General features: G+C 40.3%; 1 protein-coding gene across 3 annotated transcripts in view; it reads right to left on the reverse strand.

The window, feature by feature from the left end:
• Positions 1 to 26308, reverse strand: part of IQGAP2 (IQ motif containing GTPase activating protein 2) — a 298102-nt gene that overhangs the window by 231036 nt on the left and 40758 nt on the right. For all 3 annotated transcript variants that reach the window (XM_040450363.1, XM_040450370.1, XM_040450378.1), the window contains one exon: positions 16630 to 16729. In XM_040450363.1, coding sequence (XP_040306297.1) covers positions 16630 to 16729 — 100 coding nt within the window. Of the gene's footprint in view, positions 1 to 16629; positions 16730 to 26308 lie in introns of those variants that run through there.

Consider the following 26308-nt stretch of genomic DNA (forward strand, 5'->3'; position numbering starts at 1 on the left):
AGGCTCCAAGCTGTCAGCACAGAACCTAACGTGGAGCTTGAACTCACAAACTGAGAGATCATGACCTGGGCCGAAGTCAGGACACTTAACCCACTGAGCCACCCAGACGCCCCTCTACTAATTCCTTCTGATGTGCCTCTGGAACTCTTGACCTGTTTTAAAAATGTAATACTCTTATATGCTCAACTTTTTGTTTACACTTTCCCCACCTGCTTGTCTTAATGGTATTCTGACTTTTCCTTTGTGATACTACTTCCCACAAACCAGGGCTGCTTGCTTCCCAAATTTCCTTAACTCAGAGAACCAGGGAAGAAAGGGTTATTTATCACCATTACAGCTGAACTGACTTTTGCCCAGGCCAGGCCTTAACACCTCTATTCCAAGACCTCTGCCTCCACCTCACGTCTGTTTCACTTCCTAACCTCATCACTCATCTCCTGACCTCCAAGATTTTTTCTTGCCACAATCACTGTGTTCCTCCCATGCTCATCTCTGCTTGGCGGCTTCAAGAAGGTGGGGGCCCTTGGGAAAACCCAAAGCACAGCTGGAAGACTCCCTCCTTCATCGAAAGGTTTCTCCTCCATTCCACTTGAGCTACACAAAGGCCCCACCTTGGACCTGAACTATCCGGAAATACTTCACCTTTAATATCTAGGCTTCCAAATCTCTAGAGCTTTTCATTTACCCACTTCTCCACTTGTCATTCTTACAAGTCTTCCCCTTCATCCATATCATAATAGGCAGTTCTTGACTCTTCCTGTACCCACTTCATCCTGGCTTCATAAGCTTCCTTACCAAGATGGGACCTCAAGGCCATCCAATGTCAACGATGCTCACCCAGCGGTTCCTGTTCCTTTGACTTTCTCAGAGCCAACATGCCAATCCCTGAACCCAGTTGCCCCACTCATGTCCTCTCATTTTGTTGGCAAAATTCACATGAACATGCTGACTGGCCCCATGAGAAAAACTCAAGAGCCAACCAAAGTTCTAAAAATTGCCCAGGCTTTGTACCCAACCCTGGCTGATGCACTATCACTTTTTCTACAGAAGCTGTTTTCATTCCTCCGTCACTCTCACAACAGCACAGGACACCCTCAATACTCTTCCTCTCCCACTCTGGTCACACAGCAAGGGGTATCTGTGTTCATCTTAGCTGGAATGGGAAAGCAAGAGGTGTTGAGATACATGCTGGTCTCTTCTCTCTTGAGAGAGTGATTCTCAAACTTCACTGAGCATAAACATTTACCTGAGCCATTTGTGAAAATGCAGACGCCAGAGCTCCACTTCCTAGAGATGGACTTTTAGGGTCTGGAGTGAACCTGAGAAGCCTGTATTTGCACAAGTGCCCCTGTGAACCCGATGCAGTAGGTAACTGAATCTGAGCATCACTGTCCAAAGTCACTTTCTCACTTAGATGATGTAGCTGCCTCAGCTTTTGCCCTGTGAAATCCTTGAGCAAGGAACTTCTGTATTATATATTATTTGAAAGGGAAAAAAGTCAAGGACCATCTGAGCCAATCGAGACTAAATGAGGAGAGTATGGAAATAACTAGAACTCAATTCGTGAATTCCTGTTCTAGCACCTAAACAGGTTCAAGTTTCACAGGAAAAATATAAGATAAATGACAAAAAAGTATGCTATGAATTCATTACATAGCTAAGAGAGAACTTGAACTGAATTTGTTAAACAGCCTAAATTAAATATATTTATTATTGTGTATTTTCACCATTGAGCCTTCTACTAATGCTTTTTCTAATCAACAGGACTTGGAATCATGGGACAAAAGAGCAGTTGTCAAACAGCCAGGAGACTTTATCCTAATCCCAAATCTCCCAGTAACTCCATCATGGGTTGGTGAATTGATGAAATTCTCTGACACTCAATGTCCCCATATACATATGGAGATTTGCACTCAGCTAGAGGATAACAAAACTGTTCAGACCAAAAAAAGCAATGGCAGACTATTCTACATTCTACAAATGAAAGATATGGAAAAAATCACTGTAGAACTTTCTACAATTGTTTTCCCCCACCAGCCCTCCTTAGAATTCCCCTAAGGCCTCAAATAATGACACTGTTTTATGAATTATAAGCAGCACAGCATGAGGCAGCATCTGGTGGGGAGGTTCCTACAGGAAGGAAGAGACCTCAGCGGTATTTGCTATTTGTACCCTTTTGATGTTTCAACCACAAGGCACAGCATTCTTTCAAGCCAGTTTTAGTTGTGGCAGAACCCAAAAGGCAACTGATAGGTTGAATGTAGAATCCAGACCCAACCAAGAACAAAGGTGCACCAAAAGGAAATAAAGTCTACGTCACTGAAAAGTGCAAATTCCTACTAAAACTTCAAGAAGGCTACTAGAAAACAGACAGACAAGAGACAAGAAAGGGAGGGTGAATACAAGGTAAATTCTTCCCAGAACTACTATACGTACTAGTTAAAAGAAAACAGAAACATGGGCGCCTGGGTGGCTCAGTCAGTTGAGTGTCTGACTCTTGCTTTTGGCTTAGGTCACATCCCAGGGTTGTGGGATGGAGCACCGTGCCAGGCTCTGGGCTATGCACAGAGCTTGCTTATGATTCTCTCTCCCCCCCTCCCCTCTCTCTCTCTCTCTCTCTCTCTCCCCCTCCCTCCCCCCCTCTGCCCATTTCCCACTCACTCTCACACTCTAAAAAGATAAATAAATCTTGGGGCGCCTGGGTGGCTCAGTCGGTTGAGTGTCCGACTTCAGCTCAGGTCATGATCTCGTGGTTTGTGGGTTTGAGTCCTGCGTCGGGCTCTGTGCTGACAGCTCAGAGCCTGAAGCCTGCTTCGGATTCTGTGTCTCCCTCTCTCTCTCTGCCCCTCCCCACTCACACTCTATCTGTCTCTCAAAAATGAATAAATGTAAAAAAATTTTTTTAAGTAAATAAATCTTTAAAACAAAGCAAAAGAAAACAGAAACAAGCAAGTAAGCAACAGAAAAGATTGAAAAAAAAAAGGGAAAGAAAATCAAGAAAGACAATGGATGGTCATATTGTGCTAATTCCACCAAAGCTCAAGCAGTGAAAACTGATCGAGACCTAGAACAAAGCTAGTCTATCTAGAACCTAAAAGCCAGGACCACCAATGAGAGTTGCGGAGGGGAGGTGGGTGGGGTGATGGGCTAAATGGGTGATGGAAATTAAGGAGAGCACTTGCTGGGATGAGCACTGGGTATCATACGCAAGGGATGAATCACTAAACTCTACTCTTGAAACCAATACTACACTATATGTTAACTAGAATTTAAATTAAAAAAAATAATGACATGACTAAAGTACATTAAGAAATAAGGAAAAGATGGGAATGCAAGCTGGTGCAGCCACTCTGGAAAACAGTATGGAGGTTCCTCAAAAAACTAAAAATAGAACTACCCAACGACCCAGCAACTGCACTACTAGGCATTTATCCACAGGATAAAAGGGGCACAGGCACCCCCATGTTTATAGCGGCACTATCAACAATAGCCAAAGTATGGAAAGAGCCCAAATATCCATCGATGGATGAATGAATAAAGAAGATGTGGTATGTATATACAATGGAGTATTACTCGGCAATCAAAAAGAATGAAATCTTGCCATTTGCAACTACTAGGATGGAACTGGAGGGTATTATGCTAAGTGAAATTAGTCAGAGAAAGACAAACATCCTATGACTTCACACATATGAGGACTTTAAGAGACAAAACAGATGAACATAAGGGAAGGGACACAAAAAATAATATAAAAACAGGGGGGCAAAGCATAAGAGACTCATAAATATGGAGAACAAACTGAGGGTTATGGGAAGGGTTGTGGGAGGGGTGATGGGCTAAATGGGTACGGGGCACTAAGAAATCTACTCCTGAAATCATTGTTGCAGTATATGCTAGCTAATCTGGATGTAAATTTTAAAAAATAAAAATTAAAAAAAAAAAAGCAAGTAACACAAGGAAAAAAAAAAGAAGGAAAAGAGACTGTGTTAGTTTTTAAGCAATTGGCTATGAAATCAGAAGGAGCTGGGTTGGAATATTATTTATCTGTCTGTTGGCTGTGACCTTGGAAAAATTCCTTAGGTTTTTCCAGGACTTGTTTTTGCCATCTATAAGATGGGAATAACCCTGTGTAAGTTGAATGCTTTGGGCACTGTGTGTGTCTGGTGAGTAGACACTCACTTGGTAACCCTTGGAGTAAAGTATGTTTGAGATCATGGAAAATTCCTAACCTCTCCCAGCTCTCCAACTTCAAAGAGCTTGAAAGACTAATATAAACTTTGGGATCAAATATCAGTTGCTCAATTTCTCTTTGGCTAGAGAGGATTAATATTGATTATTTGTATTTAAAAATACCGGCACGCTAAAAAGTTAAGCTTTGATTTGTGGGCTCACACCTGACTGGCATCTGCCCAATACATCCCCAAGGCTAGGACACAAAATAATGTGAAACTAAAAAAGTCTCTCAACTATGTGTTCCAACCCCAGGCTTGCCTGATGGAGACCATACAACGTGTGTGTCTGAGTCAGGTTAGTGATGCCTGGATCCTCCCCAACGCATCTGACTTCCCAACCTCCTCTGTCCCTCAAATATAGTTCCCTGTGAAACTGTATGGCTTCTCCCTTTATGTCCTTAACAACTGTCCCTTCTACTGCAGCTCCACAGCACCATTCCTGGTTACCACACAGCGGGACCTCAGCATCAACATTTCCTCCGAGGACCTAGCTGCAAGCAGCATGCCCTGGAAGGCTGGGCTGCCTGCCATGGAGATACCCCGTCAAGAGCACCTCTTGGGGTGCCTGGGTGGCTCAGCTGTTTTTAGCCTGTGCTCAGGTCGTGATCCAAGAGTCATGGGATCGAGTCCTGTGCTGGGCTCTGTGCTAAGTGTGAAGACTGCTCAAGAATGTTTCTCTTTCTCTCTCTCTCCCCCCACCCCCCACCCCTTTTGTACTCTTTTTGTTTTTAAAAAAAAAAAAAAAAAAGACCACGTCTCATCTTATCCTCTTGTCTGTGGTTATCCCCTGATGGCTAACCCTGATGACTAGTTCTCCTCGGAGGTTACTCTGTCTCCCTACTGTGGATACGTACCTTAGGCGGACAAGCCCCAGGATGTCAAAAAGGTCCTCGACCTGTGGCATATGGCTCTCAAAGCAAGCTGACTGGTAAGCAAATCCAAACAGGGCACTCCTGGAAGGCAGGCCCTCCCCTTACCCAGGAGCCAGACCCTGAAAAGGGTCCCTGCTCTCGACTCAGCTGTGCCCCTTGCCCCACCAGCCTGTCAGCCACTGAATGGAGCGACCCCACACTTTCTTGTTCCCTGGGACACAGAGGGGTGATCAGAGCCAGAGAGAGAACAAGGAGGAAGGGGAAAATGCAGAATCGCCATAGAAGAATAAAAACTATTTATGTTTTGAAAATGCAATTAAGAATTCCTTAATATTTGATTAACATTTTGTAGAGAGCAACAACATGTCCCTTAATAGGTTGATGACCAAGGAAGATATTTCCTTCCAGATTCCTAGTTTCTATTAGCATCGCTTATGAGCAAGCCATAGGCAGCATCTTTAGGAAAACAGACAGTGAGGTCCAAGCCTGTAGAAGAAATCCAATGGATTCTCTAAAGCACTCCCCAGTATAAGATTCTTTTTCTTAAAGAAATCACAAATATTCAGGGTTAAGCAAACCCATATTCATGGCCCTCACTTGCTTAAACATTTGAAGCATTTCTCCTTTCAAGTATGATTCTCTACCTCTCTACTAGGTAAGGCCAGACCCTGATCTAATCAATGAGCTATCTTTTGGGGGTCTGAGTTGTAAGCACTGACACAAAAGGAATCACACTGTGTTTTTGTTTCTTTTCCAGAGCACATATGAAACTGTCTCGGAGTCACTAATACAAAGAACAGCTTGGCTCACATAAAGACCTCTTTGAAGATAATATTTCTAAACAAGCCCATCACCAAGGGAAGGCTTTTTTGCTCTGTTTACTTTCCGAGGTAGGACAGAAAAAGTAAGCATGCCAGGAGATTTGTAGCGTTTCCCCCTTCCTTAAAAAAGAAATATATCAGGAACTTCCTTGGGAAACATACAACAGCAGCCCCATTCATAACTATTTGCTCAACTATAATTTGCAAATTCCCTCTCCTTCTCTTGCCAACATGCCCTCTCCCATTCCCTGCTCTTCCTAATAGCTCTAGTCTGATTTCCCTTCCTCGATCCAGACTTTCCCAAAGAGAACTCTCCATCTTAGATTTTTTTCACAGTTGCCCTACAAAACTAAAGAAATGAAGTTCTTAAAAGGGAATTATTTTCATTATTCAAAGATATTTTGCAGAAGTTAATATGAAATCTACTCAGCAGAAGAAATTCTTTTTTAGGAAATTAACTCCTTTAATTTAAAGGGTGGGATTTCTGGCATCAGAGAGAAATTTTCAAAGCCCATAGGAGTAGCAGACTTGTCCGAACGGTCCCATTTCAGCAAAATCCCTACAGCAAAGAAATGATCAAGACAGTCTCCCGGGCCCACCTGAAAAGAAAATTTAAAAGCCCATTTAGTATTATTTAAAATGGCAGAGGAATGAAAAGCTTAGTCCCAAATAGTTCACAACTCAAGACTATAGGGGCACCTGGTAGCTCATTCAGTGAAACGTCTGACAGCATAGAACCTGCTTGGGTTTCTCTCTCCTCTCTCTCTGCCCTTCCCTTGCGCACATGCACACACAGTCTCTCCCTCTCAAATAAATAAATTTCAAAAAAAAAATCTTTTTCAACTATCCAGGCATAAATAACCTTAATACCACAATCATTTACACCAAGACACCATCCAATTTCTGATCTGGTCTCTGACATTAATAAAGAGGATCCTGCCCTCTTTTCTGGGGTCAATTGCAAAAGGATATATATATATACCCTGTAGAAGGCAGCTTGTAATCACCCTGGTGATTCCTGCCTTCTAGAATTCATGCCGTTCTAGAATCTTCTCCCCTTGAAACACATGCTGGATTTACTAACTGGATTCTAATAACTGGAATACAGCAAACTATGGGACAGCACTTCTGAGAATGGGTTACAAAAGGGCTCTGGCTTCCAACTTACTGGCCCTTTCTTGTTTGCTCACTGAGGAAAGCCAGCTACCATATTGGGAGCTGCCCACAGAGAGGCCCATATGTCAAGGAGCTGAGGGAAGCCTGTGGCAAACAGCAACAAGGGAATGGGGTCCTCAGTCCAAACGTCCGTCAGGAACTGAATCCTGCCAACACCATGACCGAGCTTGGAAGATCTGTTCTGCTTGGACCCTAGGAGAACTGAAGCTTTATGACAGACTGAATGCCACAGGACTCGTTAAACTAGAATCAGATTCCTGACTTTGAAAAGCTGTGAGATAAATGTTCTTTGTTTTAAGCTGCTAAGTTTTAGAGTAATTAATTACACAGTCATGGATAACTAGTACACATAGTTATGTGTACTCCCAACAAAATTATGATTGGCTCTTTGTGACGTCATGTAAACCTGTTAGCCTGTGGATAAACACAGGGTCAAGAGCCACTTTATTTTTTTTTTTAATTTTTTTTAACGTTTATTTATTTTTGAGACAGAGAGAGACAGAGCATGAACAGGGGAAGGGCAGAGAGAGAGGGAGACACAGAATCTGAAACGGGTTCCAGGCTCTGAGCTGTCAGCACAGAGCCCGACGCGGGGCTCGAACTCACGGACCGTGAGATCATGACCTGAGCCGAAGTCGGACGCCCAACCGACTGAGCCACCCAGGCGCCCCAAGAGCCACTTTATAAAGCAACTATCTTTTTTGGTCTTAAAACCATGCCTTTCATATTTTCCCTGGTCATTAATATTAGTATTTTGAGACTTAATTAGTAAGTCCATATGCCCAGATGTTGTAATTTTATCAGCTATGAGCAATAATTTCAGCCACAAGTCGTCTTAATAATACAGGTTATCTCTTCCTCTCTTCGTTCATTCAGTCATTTATTCATTCACTGAAAAATACTCTATGCCGTTCTCTGGGTCATTTCTACTTCCCTGTGGTATCAAACTGTCTCGGGTTCCCAGCTTCATAACCCACTGGCTCACATAAATGGCAGGAAGAACTTGTACCATCTAACTACAACATAGAATTTTCCACTGAGACAAAGACTAAATTTTACTTTAGGCTGGCAGTCCTGGCACACCATGTAGAATCTTGTCCACCACGAATCTAATTCACATCCTACTTGTTACCTCCAGGCAAACTAAAACACACAGAAAACAGTACAACGAATCATCATTAGTGAACAAATGATAGTAGGCCAATACCAGCATTAAGTAATTTATTCAACTATCTGACAGATATGATGTCATGTTATAATAGGGGTAGTTGACCTAGATGGGCCATGCCAAAGAAGGACTCCCTGAAAAAGGGAGTTAAAATCTAAAGACAGTAGAGCCTGAATAGATACACAGGAGAAGGGAATAGCACAGGCAAAGGTCCTATGGAAAAGGGGTCAATGTGGCTGGAAAAAGCAATAAGGAAGGGGGCACAATATGAAACTGGAGCAGCTGTAAGAACTGGACCATACAAAGCTCATGAGGCCTTGTAAGAGTCTTGTCTTTATTCCATGAGAATTGCGATAACACTGAGTGGTTTTCAATGGTTGGCCAGAACAGATGAGAGTTTTGAAGAAATTCATTTGACTATGATACAGATGATAAAGGATTAAAGGGGCAAGAGGGTTGAGGAAACCAGTCAGAGAGCACTGCAGTAATCTAGCAAGAGAAGTCAGAAGGCTTCAGGAGGTTCGTGGTGGGATACAGAGGTGAACATAGAAGAGATATTTAGGAGAATGATGAGCTGGAAACAGGGAGATACTCCCGCACACACATACAGAGAGATCAAAAGAGCAAATGTAAGTGAAGGACAGAATTTTAAACTCATGAGTAAAAGCATTAACTGAACAGTTTCTTTGAGCACATTATTAGTTGCCTGATCTCCATCCCCCAAAGTGACCCTACCGCACCAGTTTAAGCATGGTGGGTGCTCAAGAAACTATAAAATCAACAGTGTTTAGAACCCATGTATCTTAGGCATACATTCTATGCTCATTTTATCTACTGAATACCGCGTAATCTTATTTAACAGGTTTACTAAGCACTTCTCCAAGTTAGTCTGGTCAAAGGAAATTTTCTTTGTAACGGCTTTAATAAGGTACAGCTTATATACCATACATTTACCCCTTTAAAGTCTGCAATTGAGTGATTTTCAGTACAGAGTTATGCAACCATCGCCACAATCAATTTTAGAACACTTTTGTTCCTACAATAACTATACAATAATCAGTCACTCTCCATCCCCTCTATTCTCCCAGGCCTAGGCAGCCAATGGTCTACCATCTGTCTCCATGGACTGGCCTTTTCTGGACACTTCATATATATGGAATTATATAATAAGTGGCTTTTTGTGTCTGCCTTCCTTCCCTCAGTATATTTTCAGCGTCCACTCAGGTTGAAGTCTGTATCAGTATATTAATTCACTTTTTTGAAAGGTTTTCTTTTTAGTAATCTCTTCACCCAACGTGGGACTCCAACTTACAACCCCAAGATTAAGAGTTGCACACTCAGCCAACTGAGCCAGAACATTAGTTATAATTGATTAGCCTACACAAACCCACATTTGCTATAACTGATGAACCTATCATAATCATCCAAATTCCACAGTTTACATAATGGTTCACTGTTGGTTTTGGACAAATGTATAATGACATTTATCACTGTGGTGTCATACAGAGTATTTTCACTACACTAAAAACTCTCTGTGCTCTATCTATTCATCCTCCGTTCCCAACTGCTGATATTTTTACTGTCTCCATAGTTTTGCCTTTGCTAGAAAGTCATAGTTGGAATCGTATAGGATGTAGCCTTTTCAGATTGGCTTTTCTTTGCTGTATGCATTTAAGGTTCCTGTACATCTTTTCATGGCTTGATAGCTCATTTTTTTTAGCAAAGAATAATATTCCACTGTCTGGATATGCCACACGGTATTTATTCATTCACCTACTGAAGGACATCACAGTCACATCCAACTTTTGCCTATTATTAAAAAAGTCTTTTGACATCCATACACAAGTTTTTTGTGTGGACCTAAGACTTCACTCCATCAGTTAAATAATAAGAGCACAACTGCTGGAAAGCATGATAAGAGTATGCTTGGTTTTTTAACAAACTGCAAGTGACTATACCACTTTGCATTTCCATGAGCAATGAGAGTTCCGGTTGCTCCAAACCCTCACAGCATTTGGTGTTGCCAGTGTTTCATATTTTGACCATTCTGATAATTGTACAGTGGTATCTTATTTTATTTTGCACTTCCTTGATGACACATGACGTGGAGCATCTTTTCCTATGCTTATTTGCCATCTGTGTATCTTCTTCAGAGATGTGTCTGTTAAGGTTTTTGGCCTATTCTTTAACCTAGTTGTTTTCTTATTGTTGAAGTTTTAAGAGTTTTTAAATATCTTATATAGCAGTTCTGTATCAAACAGGTCTTTTACCAATATTTTATACCAGCCTGTGGACTGTCTTCTCATCCTCTTGACACTGTCTTTTGTGAAGCAGAAAGTTTTAATTTTAATGAAATCCAGCTTACTCACTTTTTTTCTTTCATGCCATTGGTGCTCTATCTTAAAAGTCACTGCTATACTGAATTTCATCTAAGTTTTCTCCTTTGTTATCTTTTTTTTAATGTTTATTTGAAGAGAAAGAGAGAGAGACAAAGGCAGAAAGAGAGTGGCAGAGAATCCCAAGCAGGCTTTGCACTGTCAGCACAGAGCCTGATGTGGGATTTGATCCCACTGATTGGAAAATCATGACCTAAGCCGAAATCAAGAGTCTGACACTTAAATGACTGAACCACCCAAGCACACCCTCCCCTTTGTTATCTTTTAAAAGTTTCACAGTTTTTCTTTTTATTGGTAGGTGTGATGCATGTGAGGTATTTTTTTGTGAAGGGTATAATGGTATACTTTGTGACGAGTACAATGTGTAAGGTCTAGATTCACTTTTTACATGTTCAGTTTCAGCACCATTTGGTGAAAAGGCCATCTTTGCTCCATTGTATTGGTTTGCTCCTTTGTCAAAGGTCAATTAACTATACTTTTAGGGTGTATTTCTGGGTTCTCTATTCTCCTTCACTGATCTATGTGCCTAATGTTTCACCAATGCCACTCTCTTGATCACTGCAACTTTGTATTAAATTTGAAGTCTGGTAGTGTCAGTCCTCCAACTTTGTTCTCCTTCAATATTGTGTTGGCAATTCTAGGTCTTTTTCTTTTTTTTTTAAACATTTTTTAATGCTTATTTATGAGAGAGAGAGAGGAAGGGAGGAAGGGAGAGAGAGAGAATGAATCCAAGTGGGGAAGGGACAGAGCAAGAGAGGGGCACAGAATCTGAAGCAGGCTCCAGGCTCTGAACTGTCAGCACAGAGCCCAATGCAGGGCTCAAACTCATGAGCCATGAGATCATGACCTGAGCCGAAGTCAGATGCTTAACCAATTGAGCCACCCAGGTGCCCCTAGGTCTTTGGCTTCTCAATATAAACTTTAGAATCAGGTTGTCAATATGCAAAAAATAACTTGAGATTTTGACTGACACTGCATTGAATCTATAGATCAAGTTGGGAAAAAGTGACATTTTAGCAATACTGTCTTTCCTATCCATGAATATGGAATATCTATCCACTTATTTAGTTCTTTCTTCTAGTTCATCAAAGTTTTATAGTTTTCCTCATATAGATTGTGCATATTTTATTAAATTTATACCTAAATAATTCATTTGAGTGCTAATGTAAATGGAACTGTGTTCTTAATTTCAAATTCCACTTGTTCATTGCTGACATATAGGAAAGCAATAGACTTTTACATATAATCTTGTATCTTGCTATAATTGCTTATTAGTTCCAATTTTTAAAAAATTCTTAGAGTTTTCAAATAGTCAATCATGTCATCTATGAATAAACCCAGTTTTGTATCTTCCTTTTCAATCTATATATTCTTTTTTTAATTATATTAACTAGAACTTCCAGTTCAAAGTTGAAAAAGGAGTGGTGAGAAGGAAGGTCTTTGCCTTGTATCTTAATGGGAAAGCTTGGAATTTCTCACCATTAAATATGATGTTTGCTTTTAGCATGTTTTTTGTTCACTGTCTTTCTCAAACTGAGCGTGTTTCCCCCCTTGATTCCTAGTTAACTAAGAATTTTTTTCTTGAATAAGTTTGGATTTTGTTAAGTGCTTTTCTGCACTGATACAGTGACATATCATGTAATTTTTCTTACTTAGCCTGTTGATGTGATAGATCACATTAAATGATTTTCAAATATGAAACAAGCTTTGCATACCTGGGATAAATCTCACTTGGTTGTGATTTATACAGTACTTTTTATACACTGTTGAATATGATTTGCTAATATCATTTTTTACAGATGAACAGTATTTCATGGTAGGGATATATCGCATTTCATTTACTCATCAGTAGATGGACATTTGGGTTGTTTCCACTGAGTAATTCCCATGAGTAATACTTCAATGACCATTTGTGTGCAGGTTTTCTGCATGCACACAGGTTTTCAGGTTTCTTTGGTATATATCTGGTAGTGGAATTGTTGGGTCATACGGTAATTCCATATTTAATTTTTTTAAGTAGCTGCCAGAATGTTTTACATTTTTTGAAATGTTATTTTACAGAGTGTGTGCAAGTGGGGGAGAGGGGCAGAGGGAGAGAGAGCATCTTAAACGGGCTCCATGCTCAGTGCAGAACCCGATAGGGGGCTTGATCCCATGACCCTAGCATCATAACCTGAGCCAAAATTAAGAGTAGACACTCAACAAACTGAACCACCTAGGTGACCCTAGAATGTTATAAAAAAGTAGCTGCTCCATTTTGTAATTCAACAAGCACCTTCCCTCATCCTTGCAAACACTTGATATTGTTGGTCTTTTCTATTCTAACTATTCCAGTGTGAGGTAGTATCTCACTGTGGTTTTGCTTTGCATTTCCCTAACAACTGATGTTAAACCCCCTGTCCTGTTCTGGTGCATGTGTATCTTATTTGGTGAAATGTCACCATTACTTACCCCCAAATCACATATATTTATACCTGTTTTCTTTTAGGAGTTTTGTAGTTGTGGTTCTCACACTTTGATTAGATTATGCATGGGATAGGGATCCAAATTCATTTTTATGCTTGACTATTTCCAGTTGCCCAAGATTATTTGTTGAAAGATGTTTTTCCCATTAAAATGTCTTGATCGATTTTTGAATTACACTAAACTTGCATTCCCGGGATAAATCCCACTTAGTGGTATATGATACTTTATGTTGCTGGACTTGGTTTGCTAGTATTTTGTTGAGGATTTTTTTATTTGTACTCATAAGGCATGTAGGTCTATCATTTTTTTGAGGTATCTTTGTCTGCTTTTGGTATCAAAGAAAAAATGGGTCTTAGTAGAATGGGTTGCGAAGTGTTCCCTCCTCTTACATGTTTTTTGAAAAGCAGGCAATTTTTTGCTTACTAACTTTACCTTTTTACTTGTTCTAAGTCTATTCTGATTGTTAATTTATTTTTGAGTCAGGTTTGATAGTTTATGTCCTTCTAGGTATTTGTCCATTTCATTTAGGTTATCCTACATATATTTGTTGGCATAGTAGTACATCACCCTTTTTATTTCTGTTAGTAATGATATCTCCTCTGAATGATGGAGCTTTTAAATGGTTTATTATTAATTATCACAAATCTTGAAATTAATAAAGCCAAAGTTAAAGATGTAACAGACTATTACAAGTTTGAGTTTTCAAAAATTCTGAATTAAAAGAACATACAAACACATCCTTCCAGTTCTTACCTCTGGAACCAAAAAGAGGCACAACAACAGAACCTACACATTTTTAGTTTAAGTACACCCAATCAGTTCTGAGCTGAACTAGAGACAGATCCTGGCTAAGCTTACACATTCTAAGTTTACCAGTTAGTAGAAACTCAGTATTTTAAGCCAACCATACTCACATGAACACCTGCACGTGCATGCACTATAATAAACCCAATATGACAAATTCCTAAGGCATTAGCATTGTAAAAGAATCATGTACCAAACCCTCTGAATTTTTTGGACAGAGACTAATTCACCCTTTCATTTATTTCTTGAGTTTAGGACCATCAGAATTCTGTGTACTATGCTTTCTGAAATCATAGCTCACATATTAATATGTATCTATTAACGGCCACATTTTTACAGACTCCACTTCCAAAAATCAGGTTCCCTAAAAGTCACCAAAAATGTTCAGATGTTAATAAGATTCATAAATACATATTACACCTAATCTCTTCTTGTAAAATAAACTAATAAAGTCATCTTAGAGGAAAAGTTGTATATTTCATAGTCTTTTCTTTCAATGAAACCATTCTTAGGAAACTTTCTTCAAAAAACCTGGGCTAATTGTTACTCTGACTTCTCTAAAACAAAATTCAACTACAAAGGTTTGAAAACACTGTGACAAGCTGTCAAGCTGTATTGATACATTCAATACATTCAGGAGAAAACTATACTTATCACCATACACCTAACTGGCACTATTAAGTTTACAGAACACTTGCCTTTTATATTTTAGGTGATTTTTAGAGCAGGGGCAGGGGTGGGAATCATGAGGTAGGGCAGGTGGCACTAACATCCTTTTTATTTTTTTTTTAATTCACGCATTTTTTAAAGTGGTATTTAAATCTAGCTGTACATTAGAAACTCCTAGATTTTTTTTTTTTTTTAATTTTGAGAGAGACAGAATGCAAGTGGGAGAAGGGCAGAGAGTGAGGGAGAGAGACAGAATCCCAAGCAGGCTCCACACCATCAGTGAAGAGCCCACTGTAGGGCTTGAACTCATGAACCGCGAGATCATGACCTGAACTGATGCCGGACACTTAACCGACTGAGTCACCCCGACGCCCCTAATTTACGCATTTTATTTTATGACACAACAAAAACTCATTACTGTGCTAACATGTTTATAATCTCATTACAGAGGAGACCAAACCGAAGTTCCCACAGGTTAAACAATGTGGCCAAGGTCACACAGCTCCTAAGTGGTAATGCTGGGACCAGGAAATCCAGTCGGCTGACCTCTCCCCAGTAGGACACTGCTTCTCATTTAGAAAAAGTAAGAGGCAAAAATTTAGAACTCAACATGTGTGTAAGGACAAAGTTTCTCGTTACTCTTCCTACACTTTTTCTTTGAAAGCATGTTTATTTGGAATATTTATGAGCCACTCTCCGTATCTAACTTTATTATCAACAACTTGACTAAAAGCCTGTTTTTAATAATCTTAGGCTGATATTGAGTCTTCAGTGACCTGCCACCTGTCAACTTCACATATTTTAGAATCTTTAAAAGTATTCTTCAGAGCTTAGAGCTACGAGGCACTGTTAATTTATTAAACAACCCTGAGAAATCCCCTTTCAAGTGATTCTGAGGCCAAATTAGTTCATGTGTCACTGAATTCTCTTCCACACAGCACTTGATAAAAAGCCTCATTCCTCCAGCTCTGTAGACAGCTATTTAACAGTGATTAGAGATCATTAACACCAACGACCATTACCCCAATGTTTATTTCTATATACTTAACAAAGCTAGAACATACCATCTGTCCAAGGAATGATACTGTTACTCAATCACAGCACAAAGCACTAAATCAGAATCTAATTCACGGCATATGGGCATTGGAGTATTCACCCAGCACAGGACAAAGTTCTTGTGGTTCCTCCGATACAGAGGCCTAAGGGCAAACTAGTTTATCTTCACTTTCTCCTCAGAGAACCCAATGTTTAAATGGAGATTGCAGTCATAAACCTACTCTCAAGCTTAGTGACCGATGGACTTCAGTTCAAAATGATACTGTCCTATACAGTATTTATAATTACTGGGGTTTGGGGTGACAAAAATATCTGAGGAAGCTCTGGGAAAAAGGAAGTTCAAGTACACTCATCATGATGAGCACTGAGTAATGTATAGAACTGTTCAATCACTATACTGCACACCTGAAACTAACTGTATGTTAACAAAACTGGAATTAAAATTAAAAACTTAAAAAAAAAGAAGTTGATTTAAGTCTTTGCTGTGCCCTCACTTCCAAATCAGTGAGATGAGGAATTTGAAATAATCTGCAATTGGCCCAGAGATTTCCTGGGAGAACGTAAGCAAGAAAAAGAAATAGTTGCCTCCCTCCTAGGGCCTTGACCCTGGCTGTGGCAGCAACTTTTTCTCAATTCCGCCTGACCATGTACAAAAAGACAGGTGGTTCTTCTCCACTTACACTGCTACCAGTAAGACTGCAAATGAGTTGTTAAAAGCATGTATCCCAGGGGCACCTGGGTGGCTCAGTTGGTTGAGCGTCTGCCTTTGGCTCAGGTCATGATTTCACGGTTCCGGAGTTCAAGCCCTACATCGGACCCTCTGCTGTCGGCACAGAGCCCATGTCAGATCCTCTGTTTCCTTTCTCTCTGTCCCCCTCCCCCAAAATAAGTAATAAAACATTTTTTAAAAAGTATAGTATCCCAAAGTTTATCCAGGAGAAGGTACACAGATAGACTGCATTGGGATCTTACCTTTTGGCTTCCTCTAGATGGCACAGATATTCATAAGCAATGTTCTGCCTCCTCCTCTCATCCATCTCCTCTGCAGAGAGCCTTTCATCATCCACAATAGCTAGAAATAGAGGAAAGCATCACATTACTTTTAAGGGTAGTGTTCATCAAATAAACACTTGAGACAACAACCCGAAAAAACACAAGCAATTCAACACTGAACACTAAGAGACAGGGATATTTAAACATCAGAAAAATAGAAAGATTTGCCTTTGGATTTTACAATATGTCAATGATAGCAAAAATTTAAAAATGCAATACTGAAGTACGAGTTAAAATTACTAAAAACGATGAGAACAGCCATCATATATCATAGACTTGGTGCCAGAGAATTTTGATGGCCTCAAATCCATTAAAGCATGGTGCACTCCCAACAACTTTCCTTAATAAGCTTGTAGTATTGGTCCAGTGGCTCAGCTTGGACCTTCCTGGAAATTCGGAATTTTAACAAATAATCTATAAGGACCAGTCTTTACCCACTCCTAAAGGGAATTAAAGCTTCTCATCCAATGCAAACCCTAGGTTACAGATGCCAAAGTCTCTAAGATTCGTGCTTCACCTGTATCTTGGCCTTGATGAGGCTAACCTTCCTGGTCAAAAGGTATCCAGAAGAACAAAACAAAGGAGACATCAATTGAGCAGTTTTTAAGCCCCACACTCTTCATTCCAATACAAATGTGCTTTACAAACTTCCACAATTCAGCTTTACTTTTCTGCAGAGAATACGGCTTCCCCATTTCCTGAGTGTACTTCGCCTGCCCACAGTCTCAACAGTACTCAAGAGCCTCACGGGTCACATCTGCCAACTCTTGGCTGTTCATTTACATGACAAAGAACTTCAATTCTGATAGCTATAAAGTGAATTTGGTTTCTAGTTTGTTACATTATTCATCTAATGAACACGTTGGGGGCGGGGCAGGGATGTATGGTTATATGGGGCAGGAATATGAATTTTTTTTGTTCCCTAGCCACAGCTCCAATCAGCCAATTCATAAATGAGACCCCTGGTTCCAAGCAGAAGCGTTAAGGTGACCCATCCATCCCTCAGAAAGGCCAATCCCATGCCATACTGAGGAAGAGTCCAAAATATCATCTTAGCAGACAAGAGGAATTAAGATAAAATTTTGAACTCTTACTGGAGCAAGTACTATGCTAAATATTTTCCAGCCAAAAATAATACCTCAAAGAACTCAAAAGTGATTAAACTTGTATCAATATAAAATATGACAGAATACCATAAACATATAAATATATGTTCGATGCTTATTGAGCATTTACTTTGTTTCAAGTCCTTAGGCAATGTTTTCTATGAACTGTGTCATTTACAGGTGTAAATGACACGATGAGGCAGGTAATGTGTCCCACTTTACAGTTGAGCAAATGGGCTGTGAAGTCATTTGCCCACGTGAAAAGTAGAAGCATTAGGGCTAGACATGTGTGGATGGGAGGATGGGGGCGGGGGGAAGAAATACGGAAGAACTTAGAGAAACGTGTCTGTTTATAGAGGAGGAAGAAAAGGAACCTGAAGAAGAAGGAGGGGAGATGTGGAAAGGCACCAGGACAGGCTTGGAGAGAACCACGCTAGGGCAAAAGAAGCAGGAGCCTCCACACATTCCATCACCTTCTTCCTGTCCTCCCTTTCTACCACTCCCCATGTCTCAGTGTGGTTTCATTGCTTGAAACAGACCAATGATACCAGTGAGGGTCAATAAAGATGTGTGTTCATCAAAATCATCTTCTTTTTCTTAATAAACTCAATCAGATCTAAACTTTAGAAGAGAACTTTCAAATTTAGGAAAAGTACCAAAGCTCTGGAACAACCCTCCCCTGCACCTCTACCCCAAGACTGCAGGCCTTCAACGTGTCTCCCCTAGACTCTTCTGACAGCCCTCCGACAGCCTCCCGGCCACCACCCCTCCCCCACTCATTGTCCTCACCACCACCAGAAGCACCTTTCAAACACAGTCCTGCTCATTTCGTTCTCCTTCTCCAAACCTTTGATGGATCGCCATGTGCTACAGAACAAAGGTCTAGAAGACCTTCCCACCTCCTCCAACGTGAAACCTGAATTCCATCCACTCCTTCCAGGCAGTGCTGTGTGCCAGGACCACAACACCACATTTTAGGTTGGAGTGCTTCTGCTCTCCACCTTCCCTCTGCCCTGGAAAGCCATTCTCCCACCTCCGTGTCTTACATCTTCTCAAGCAAAATTCTGTAGATCTGCAAGTCAGGATCCATCTACATTCCTCAGCACTTTGGTTCACCTTTTTATTACATTACTCATCACAGAAGCTCAGTCACGTCTCCCCCTACGAAATGGGAATTCCTTGCAGGAAAAGACTCTTAACTCATCTGCGTGTCCCCATGACATTTATCATGGTCCCTTGCATGCAGACAACAAACATTTCTGAAAAAATGCCTTTGTTAAGTGAGCTGACCCTCACCCCATAATGAATACACTTCTGAAATTATGATTTTTGTATCCCAAGTTTTCCTAGAACGTACCTGGCATGCCCACATATCGTCACCTAATCTTCCACCTCCAGGGCTCCTAACACGTCATCCCCCGGACACCTCGTGATTGCCAATCTCTCATTTTAACGTCAGTCTAAAGACGGTTTTCCATTCCCGACAGAACATTTTCATCTCATAGTACCTTCAGATACATTAAAGCTTGAAAACAATATAAAACTCCTAGTATGAATCCGCATGATGATGCTACCTTCCCAACTTTTAAGTATGAGTGCAGGGGTCACATTCAAAAGGAGACATTCTTACTGCCACCTTCCTTTTTGGCTATGAATTCCTTCCACCTCAACAAACCAACCCAGGAGCAAAGAGAAGCCTTAGCAGTACTTGGTCCCGAAGCCTCAACCCCCCAACTCCTTCCACAAGCCATGCAAGAATCCACCAGTCCAGGAGAGCTGCAGAGAGGCTCTTAAACTGTGACATCACCCCCATCCAAAGGGAAGACTTAATGTTTGAATTAACACACACACATATATGCCACAAAGCCTTAAATTGCAATCCCAAAGTATTGGCCCCAGCTGATAGAATTCTGCCTATCTTGATGGCTCAACTCCATCATCACTTCCTTCCCAAAGTCCCCTGTTTGTTCCCACTCAAAATGTGCTCTCTCCTGGCACCTCCTATATGGTTTCATTTCATAGTCAACTCCTACAAGACACAGTTATGTTCTCACCATGCCCAGCTCACTACCCTGCACAAGCTACATGCTCCATAGAATATATGCTACACAATCTCTCATCAGGAATGATTAACACAAGGACTCTAAAATATCTATGTGGGTAGTTTTATTTGCCTACTTACCCCGAATACAAGAAGGGTATGGTCACTGATGGAGCAAGTCCAGTAACATTTCACACACCTCACTTACCTAATGTTCAATTTATAGATTCTATGGATCAGGCATGAGCCAAACCATCAGGGACAAGGCAGTGAACAAAACAAAACATGTTTGCCCTCGTGGGGCTTCCTTTAACACATCCCTTCCTTCCCTTCTGATCTGGCCCACCGGGTCACACATCTGGCCACTGCCCTTTCAACCACATCCACTTCAGCCTCACCTTCTTTCCTTCGTGACGTATGGTCAAAGCACATGTTATGGTTATGAGCGTGAAAATGTCTTAATCACAGCAAAAGTAGATCCTTCTGGACCACAGAGGTTGCCTGCAACTATTTCTGCATTATTTAACATTTACCAAGTAGCAACTTCTGATAAGAATCACAAGCATGGATAATAACACTGCCATTTAAAGAGTCATCATGGAACTGATTAACTAATCCACTTAAGCATGACTTTACCACCCATAAATCACTCTTCCATGTTATTCTGTGGTTCTCCTAATCACTCTGAGAAATAGACACTGCCTCCTTCTAGGAAACAGTGGTCATGTAAGGGAAGGGGATGGCATGTAGTTACTTGCTGGGTCAATGGCTGAGCCAGGGCTGGAAACCAGTTCCCTGAACACAGCAGCCCCTGCCCTTGCCCAGTGCCGTGCTGCTGCTAGATCTGAGTGAGCCAGGACAGGGCAGGTTCTGGTCACTGCCAAACCCAAGAGCAGACCATTTAAGTGCCTTCAGAATTGCTTTCACCTTAAAACAGCTTGACTAACTGCCATTTCCTCTGAAGTTCTTCACTTGCTGCCTTGAACCCTAAGAGATACAAAGATACTGTGAAGAACTTCCAGAAATATTAGCAGCTCACAAAATTCCTCTTGTAACATTAGCAGATGCTGGCTCCAAGATGGCATTTTAAAGCACGAACATGCTACAGCAACCACATTATGTGGCTTATTCAAAGATCTAAGGAGCACAGTAAGTGTTCGTAGAGAAGGTGTTGAAGTAGAACTCTTAGTCATGGAAGGAAACTTGAGTTCATTTTCCAAAGAATACCCACAAAATCTAATGTAAAAATAGCCCAGAGACCTGCTTCATTAAGGAGTTTGCCTGGTCGCTTGTTAATTTCAGCTACCCTACTTGCTCCCTTCACACATAGACACAACAAAGCCACCATCTCCTTGGTATTAAAATCCATTCACTTGTTCAACAGATATTTGAGTGGCTGCTTTGTGTCAGCCTGTTGTACAGACTGGATATAAAGTGACAACTATGATACACAAAGTCCCTCAAAAAGCTTTTACTAGAGTTAAACAATTTTAAGTTTGACATAACTGCAGGATGCTTAGATAGGTGTGTGTCGTGGGGGGGGGGGGGTGCCTTGGTGGCTCAGTGGGTTAAGCATCTGACTCTTGGTTTGGGCCCAGGTCATGATCTCAAACCCCACATCAGGCTCCCTGCTGACAGTGTGAAGCCTGCTTGGGATTGTCTCTCCCTCTCTCTCTGTTCCTCCCCTAGCCTCTCAAAAGTAAATAAATAAACTTAAAAGAAAAGATAGGTAGGGATATACTCCCTCCAGTGGAGAGCGGGTCTGCAAGAATCACAAAAATCAGAGTGCCTGTGTGGCTTGGTTGGTTAAATGTCTGACTTCGGCTCAGGTTATGGTCTAGCAGTCCGTGAGTTTGAAGCCCGCATCAGGCTTTGTGCTGACAGCTCGGAGCCTGGAGCCTGCTTCGGATTCTGTGTCTCCCTCTCTCTCTGCTGTCCCCCATTTATGCTGTCTCTTTCCAAAAATAAATATTAAAAAAAATTTTTTTTTAAAATAATCACAAAAATCAGGATTGGGAACCTCTATTTTATGAAATGGTATTATTTAAAACATGTCCCTTTAAGGGGAAACAGGTTAAAAATATGGTATGAAGCACTAATTCATAGAAACATGCTAGACTTTAGCATTTTATATAGTTATTCTGGGTGACTCAAAATTTCTGAAAGGAACCCTGAGAATCTTAAGTCCTAAATGTGTAATTCAACTCAAATGTCTATTGAACCACCTTTTAAGATTTGGGTCCAGTTTTTAGCTGGGAGAGTAGAGCCAAATGGTTATCTCCCCATTCTCAGAACTTAAAGAATGCTTCCAAGAGATGTATACCCCAAGTAAGGAACTAGAGATAAGAAAATTGATTCCAAGACCCTAAAATGGGCAGAGGACAGGGGTTGGGATACCAAGATGAGAGAACCCCAAGTCCAAAGTTCCCGATAAAGTGAAACACTCAATAAACTTGACCCATGATATATTCTGGCTTCATACCGGGATGCTTCCTGAAGTATTTCACAGCTAGCTGATCTTAAGCTTTTATGGATCACATGATCCAACTTCCCTAATCTTAATCTTCTTTTGAAAAACAGGCAAACCTGAGGTTGAAGCTATTAGTAACTTGAGGCATATTCTGAGGTCAAGAATCTTCAATAATGGTACAGAGCGCCATGCCACGTGTTAAAAACAGTGGAAGTTTTATCAAGTCACTAAAATTATGAGACACTGAGTGCAGGGGTTCATAACTCATCCATCCCTACCAAGTGCCAGGTAAATAGTACATGCCCAATAAAAGCTGCTGAAGTGATGTGCTCAGCTTTGTGCTCGCGAGCAGAAAGGCTGTGTCCTTTCCAGGTTTAGTCCTACTAAGTCCAGTGCCCTGATGGTAACACAGCCCTACTCTCCAGATCCTAAGGGAAGGCGAGCTCCAATGCCCGTCCTCCACACTTTTCCTAGAACTTCTCCCCTATCACACATTTCTAAGAACTCCCAAGTTATATATCAATGTACAACTTCAGAGGATATTCATGTTAGACAAGGTTGTAAGGGACTGAGGTCTCTTCCTTTAATAAGGGACTGTGGTCATGTCCTTTAATAAGCCAAAACCCTAAATCTTCCAGCTAATCATTGGAAGAAGAATTTCCTATGTGAGGAAAGAGTAACCACTCGAAACAACACAGGTTACTTACACGAGTTAGTCTCTAACCAGACACTAATCTCATTTCTCCAGTGAGGTTATTAATGCTCAGGAGACTTAGGGAACTTCTTTGCCACAATTACTCAGGAAAAAGAAATAAACAGTTCAGGCTTTGTGAAAATGGTTAATCCTTTTCTGCAAATATGCTCTAAATGTACACAGCTTTAAGCCCTGCATATGAAAGAGGGTTCTTTGATCTCACTTTGATACAAAAAGTTCCAAACGTGTTTCCCACAAAAATGTTATCATCCTTGAGCGTTTAAAATGCCATTTGTTTCTATCAAACCTGAATCTCTAAACCCCGCACACCTTTTCAGAACAGAACCTCATTTCTAACTCTCACACAGAGAGTAAAATTAATTTCGGTCCACTGTACAAACCCAAAGAATGTCTCACTTTTTAAAAAAAAAAAATATATATATATATATAATCTACAAATTCAAAGCAGGACATAGAGATTGTTAAGGTCCACCCTGCAGATTGGGATGGGAGGGATCTATCTAGGACTTTGCTCCATTCAGGAGAAGAATTAAAGGCAAAGATTCCTAGATTGGGGATTTACTAATCAATTACTGTCACAAAAAAAAATATTTGAGGGACAAAAACCACTTCTTTTGTTACCAAGTAGGCACGAGGAAAATTCCATTTGCTCATTGTCTGCTCCTACACACTTCAGCAACAGATCTCAGTAAGGAAGAAAGGGTTGTCAAGTTTCCAAGGCCAATTTAAAATTTTTAGCTCCAACAGTTAAAATTACAGAAGGAATTGTAAAACCTTTAGTTTGGATGAGATTCTACTATTTGAAAAGAAGAGAAAGGAATTCAACTCCTACTTGTCTATGAACTTTTCATGCTTAAGATGGTCAGTGCAAATGTTTCCTATTAGGTAGAACTAGTCCTAAAATTATTCTCCCTGTTCTCTATAGATAATGAACATTTAGGGAGGCAGGTATTTACCTTAACTTCAATGACCCCAATGCGAACAATGATATTTTATTATTGTTAAACAGATGTAGCAGGTTATATAATGACAGCTCCCTGGGCTTGCTCTCAGGGAGTACCAACTCACTGCTAACACCTTGTCCTTATTCTCTCAAAAACTATCTCAAACAAACCAGAGTATCAGAGATTTCTACAAAGCTGTTTGAGCTTTAGAAGACAATAGGATACGGAGTCTTGGTCTATTTTTTCTTTTACTATTAGGAGAAAATAAATCACAAATACTTCAAGGCTAAGTGCAGGAAAACAAAACAACCTCTTGGTTTTGAATAGGTGTTTTTCCTGCACATTCCATAAGCATGCATTATTTCTTGCATTTCTCTAATCAGCATAAACTCTTTGTGATACATACATGAAAAGTAGTGGAGGGAAGGGACTAAGACTCAATAAGCACTTTCTACGTGCCAGATATGTTACATATACTATCTCAGTCCCTGCTTCCCCCTTTGTGATAGGAATTTGGATGTGTACTTTTCTAGTGGGAAATAAACTCAGGGAGGTTAGGTAATTCAAAGATCATGAAGACAGGTAAAGGGCAGAATTGGGATTCCAAACAACGCTGATTCCAAAGTTTTCAACTACACTCTTCTTTCTTGAGTGGTCTTTCAACTCACTTGAGTTGAACCACTCTTGAGTGGTCTTTCAACTACACTCAAGCGTCACTGCCTCCCTGCATCCATTTGATGACTGGCCCAGCAGCCATTAGGCTTTTCTGAGGGTGTTTTTAATGGTATTACTGGTATCTTACTAGTCAGCAAACAGATTTATGTGACTTTCTTTTCTTTCTACTGTAAGCCATATAAATTAGTGCTATTTTGAATGAGTAAAGAAAGTAAAATCAGAGGCTTATTTCTTAGAGATGCAGTAATGTCAAAGATAGTCCAACGAAGGGGAAAATATTAAGATACTATTCAGCATTGCCAAATTAGACTTATCAGAACGTAAGGGCAATAACAAGAGCAAAACAAAAACAAACACGTCAGTGACGCTGCTTATGTAACACACAAGCAGAGTCATATGATCAATAAATGCTGGGAACACACCAGAGAAAATCAAACATTTTTATCTCAGGCACCCTCCTTTATTCTACTCCTCTGTCCCCGCAAAAGGCGAGTTTCCGACTACACTGACAAAGACACCTGATGGAAAGGTGTGGGTGAGTGGAAAGGGAAGTGGCTGTGGGGTAAAATATGCCTATAATACTGTCACATTCAGTCATGGATCAGTTAACTAGACACTCAGTTTCACCATCTGTAGAATGGGAATAATGCTACCCGCCCCATGAAGCTACTTTACGAATACTTTAAAAAAATCACATATACTTTAAATGATTTTATAGTTAGGGGTGCCTGGATGGCTCAGTTGGTTAAGCACAGGACTTCAGGTCGGGTCATGATCTCACAGTTCACGAGTATGAGCCCCGTGTGGGGCTCTGTGCTGACAGCTTGGAGCCTGAAGCTTGCTTCACATTCTGTGTCTCCCTCTGTCTCCGCCCCTCCCCTGCTCACACTCCATCTCTCTCTCTCTCTCAAAAATAAACATTAAGAAAATATTTTACAGTTAAACTATAATATAACCAATTATTAAATAAGTTATAAAATATAAAGTTTATGGATATGCATAATAAAGACAACAAATAATCATCTGGTTTGTCAAGGATAATTGATTACACTCAATTTTCCCCTCACTCTGCCTTTAGTGCATATCTCCGATATAACTTGCAAACTGAATGTATCTGAAGTTACATAAATTGAAAAAAAGCAAAATTTGAATTCTTCTCATGTATACACACACTGGATGTATATATATATTCGCTATATATGTATATACATATATATTCAGTATATATATGTACGTAAATACATATGTATATATGTGTACATATATATAGTGGGTATATATTTGTAATTTAAATAATATAAGGTTATGTTATTATATAAACTATAATTAAGGGGGGGGGAGGGAAAATGCCCACAAGGAAATACCAAATGTTAAAGCACTTGTTCTTAAAAGGAGTGAGCTGGGGTTTTTTCATCAACTTTTTTGATTCATAGACATTTTCCAGATACTCCATACCACTGATGTGTACCATTTTAGTAATGGAAGATTAAATGTGTTTTAATGTTCAGTTGCAGAAAAATAAGAAAATGAGGAACAAGCCTTAATGCCAATTCTGCTGGGAAGCATGCCTTCCATGCACTAATTGCTCCATTGCTCCATAACTTTTAGAGAAGGATCTGCCGACACTGAAAATGGGCAACAAATATT

This window comes from Herpailurus yagouaroundi, unplaced genomic scaffold (assembly GCF_014898765.1).
Source record: "Herpailurus yagouaroundi ecotype Mexico unplaced genomic scaffold, PumYag 29, whole genome shotgun sequence".
In the NCBI taxonomy this organism is placed as follows: Eukaryota; Metazoa; Chordata; class Mammalia; order Carnivora; family Felidae; genus Herpailurus; species Herpailurus yagouaroundi.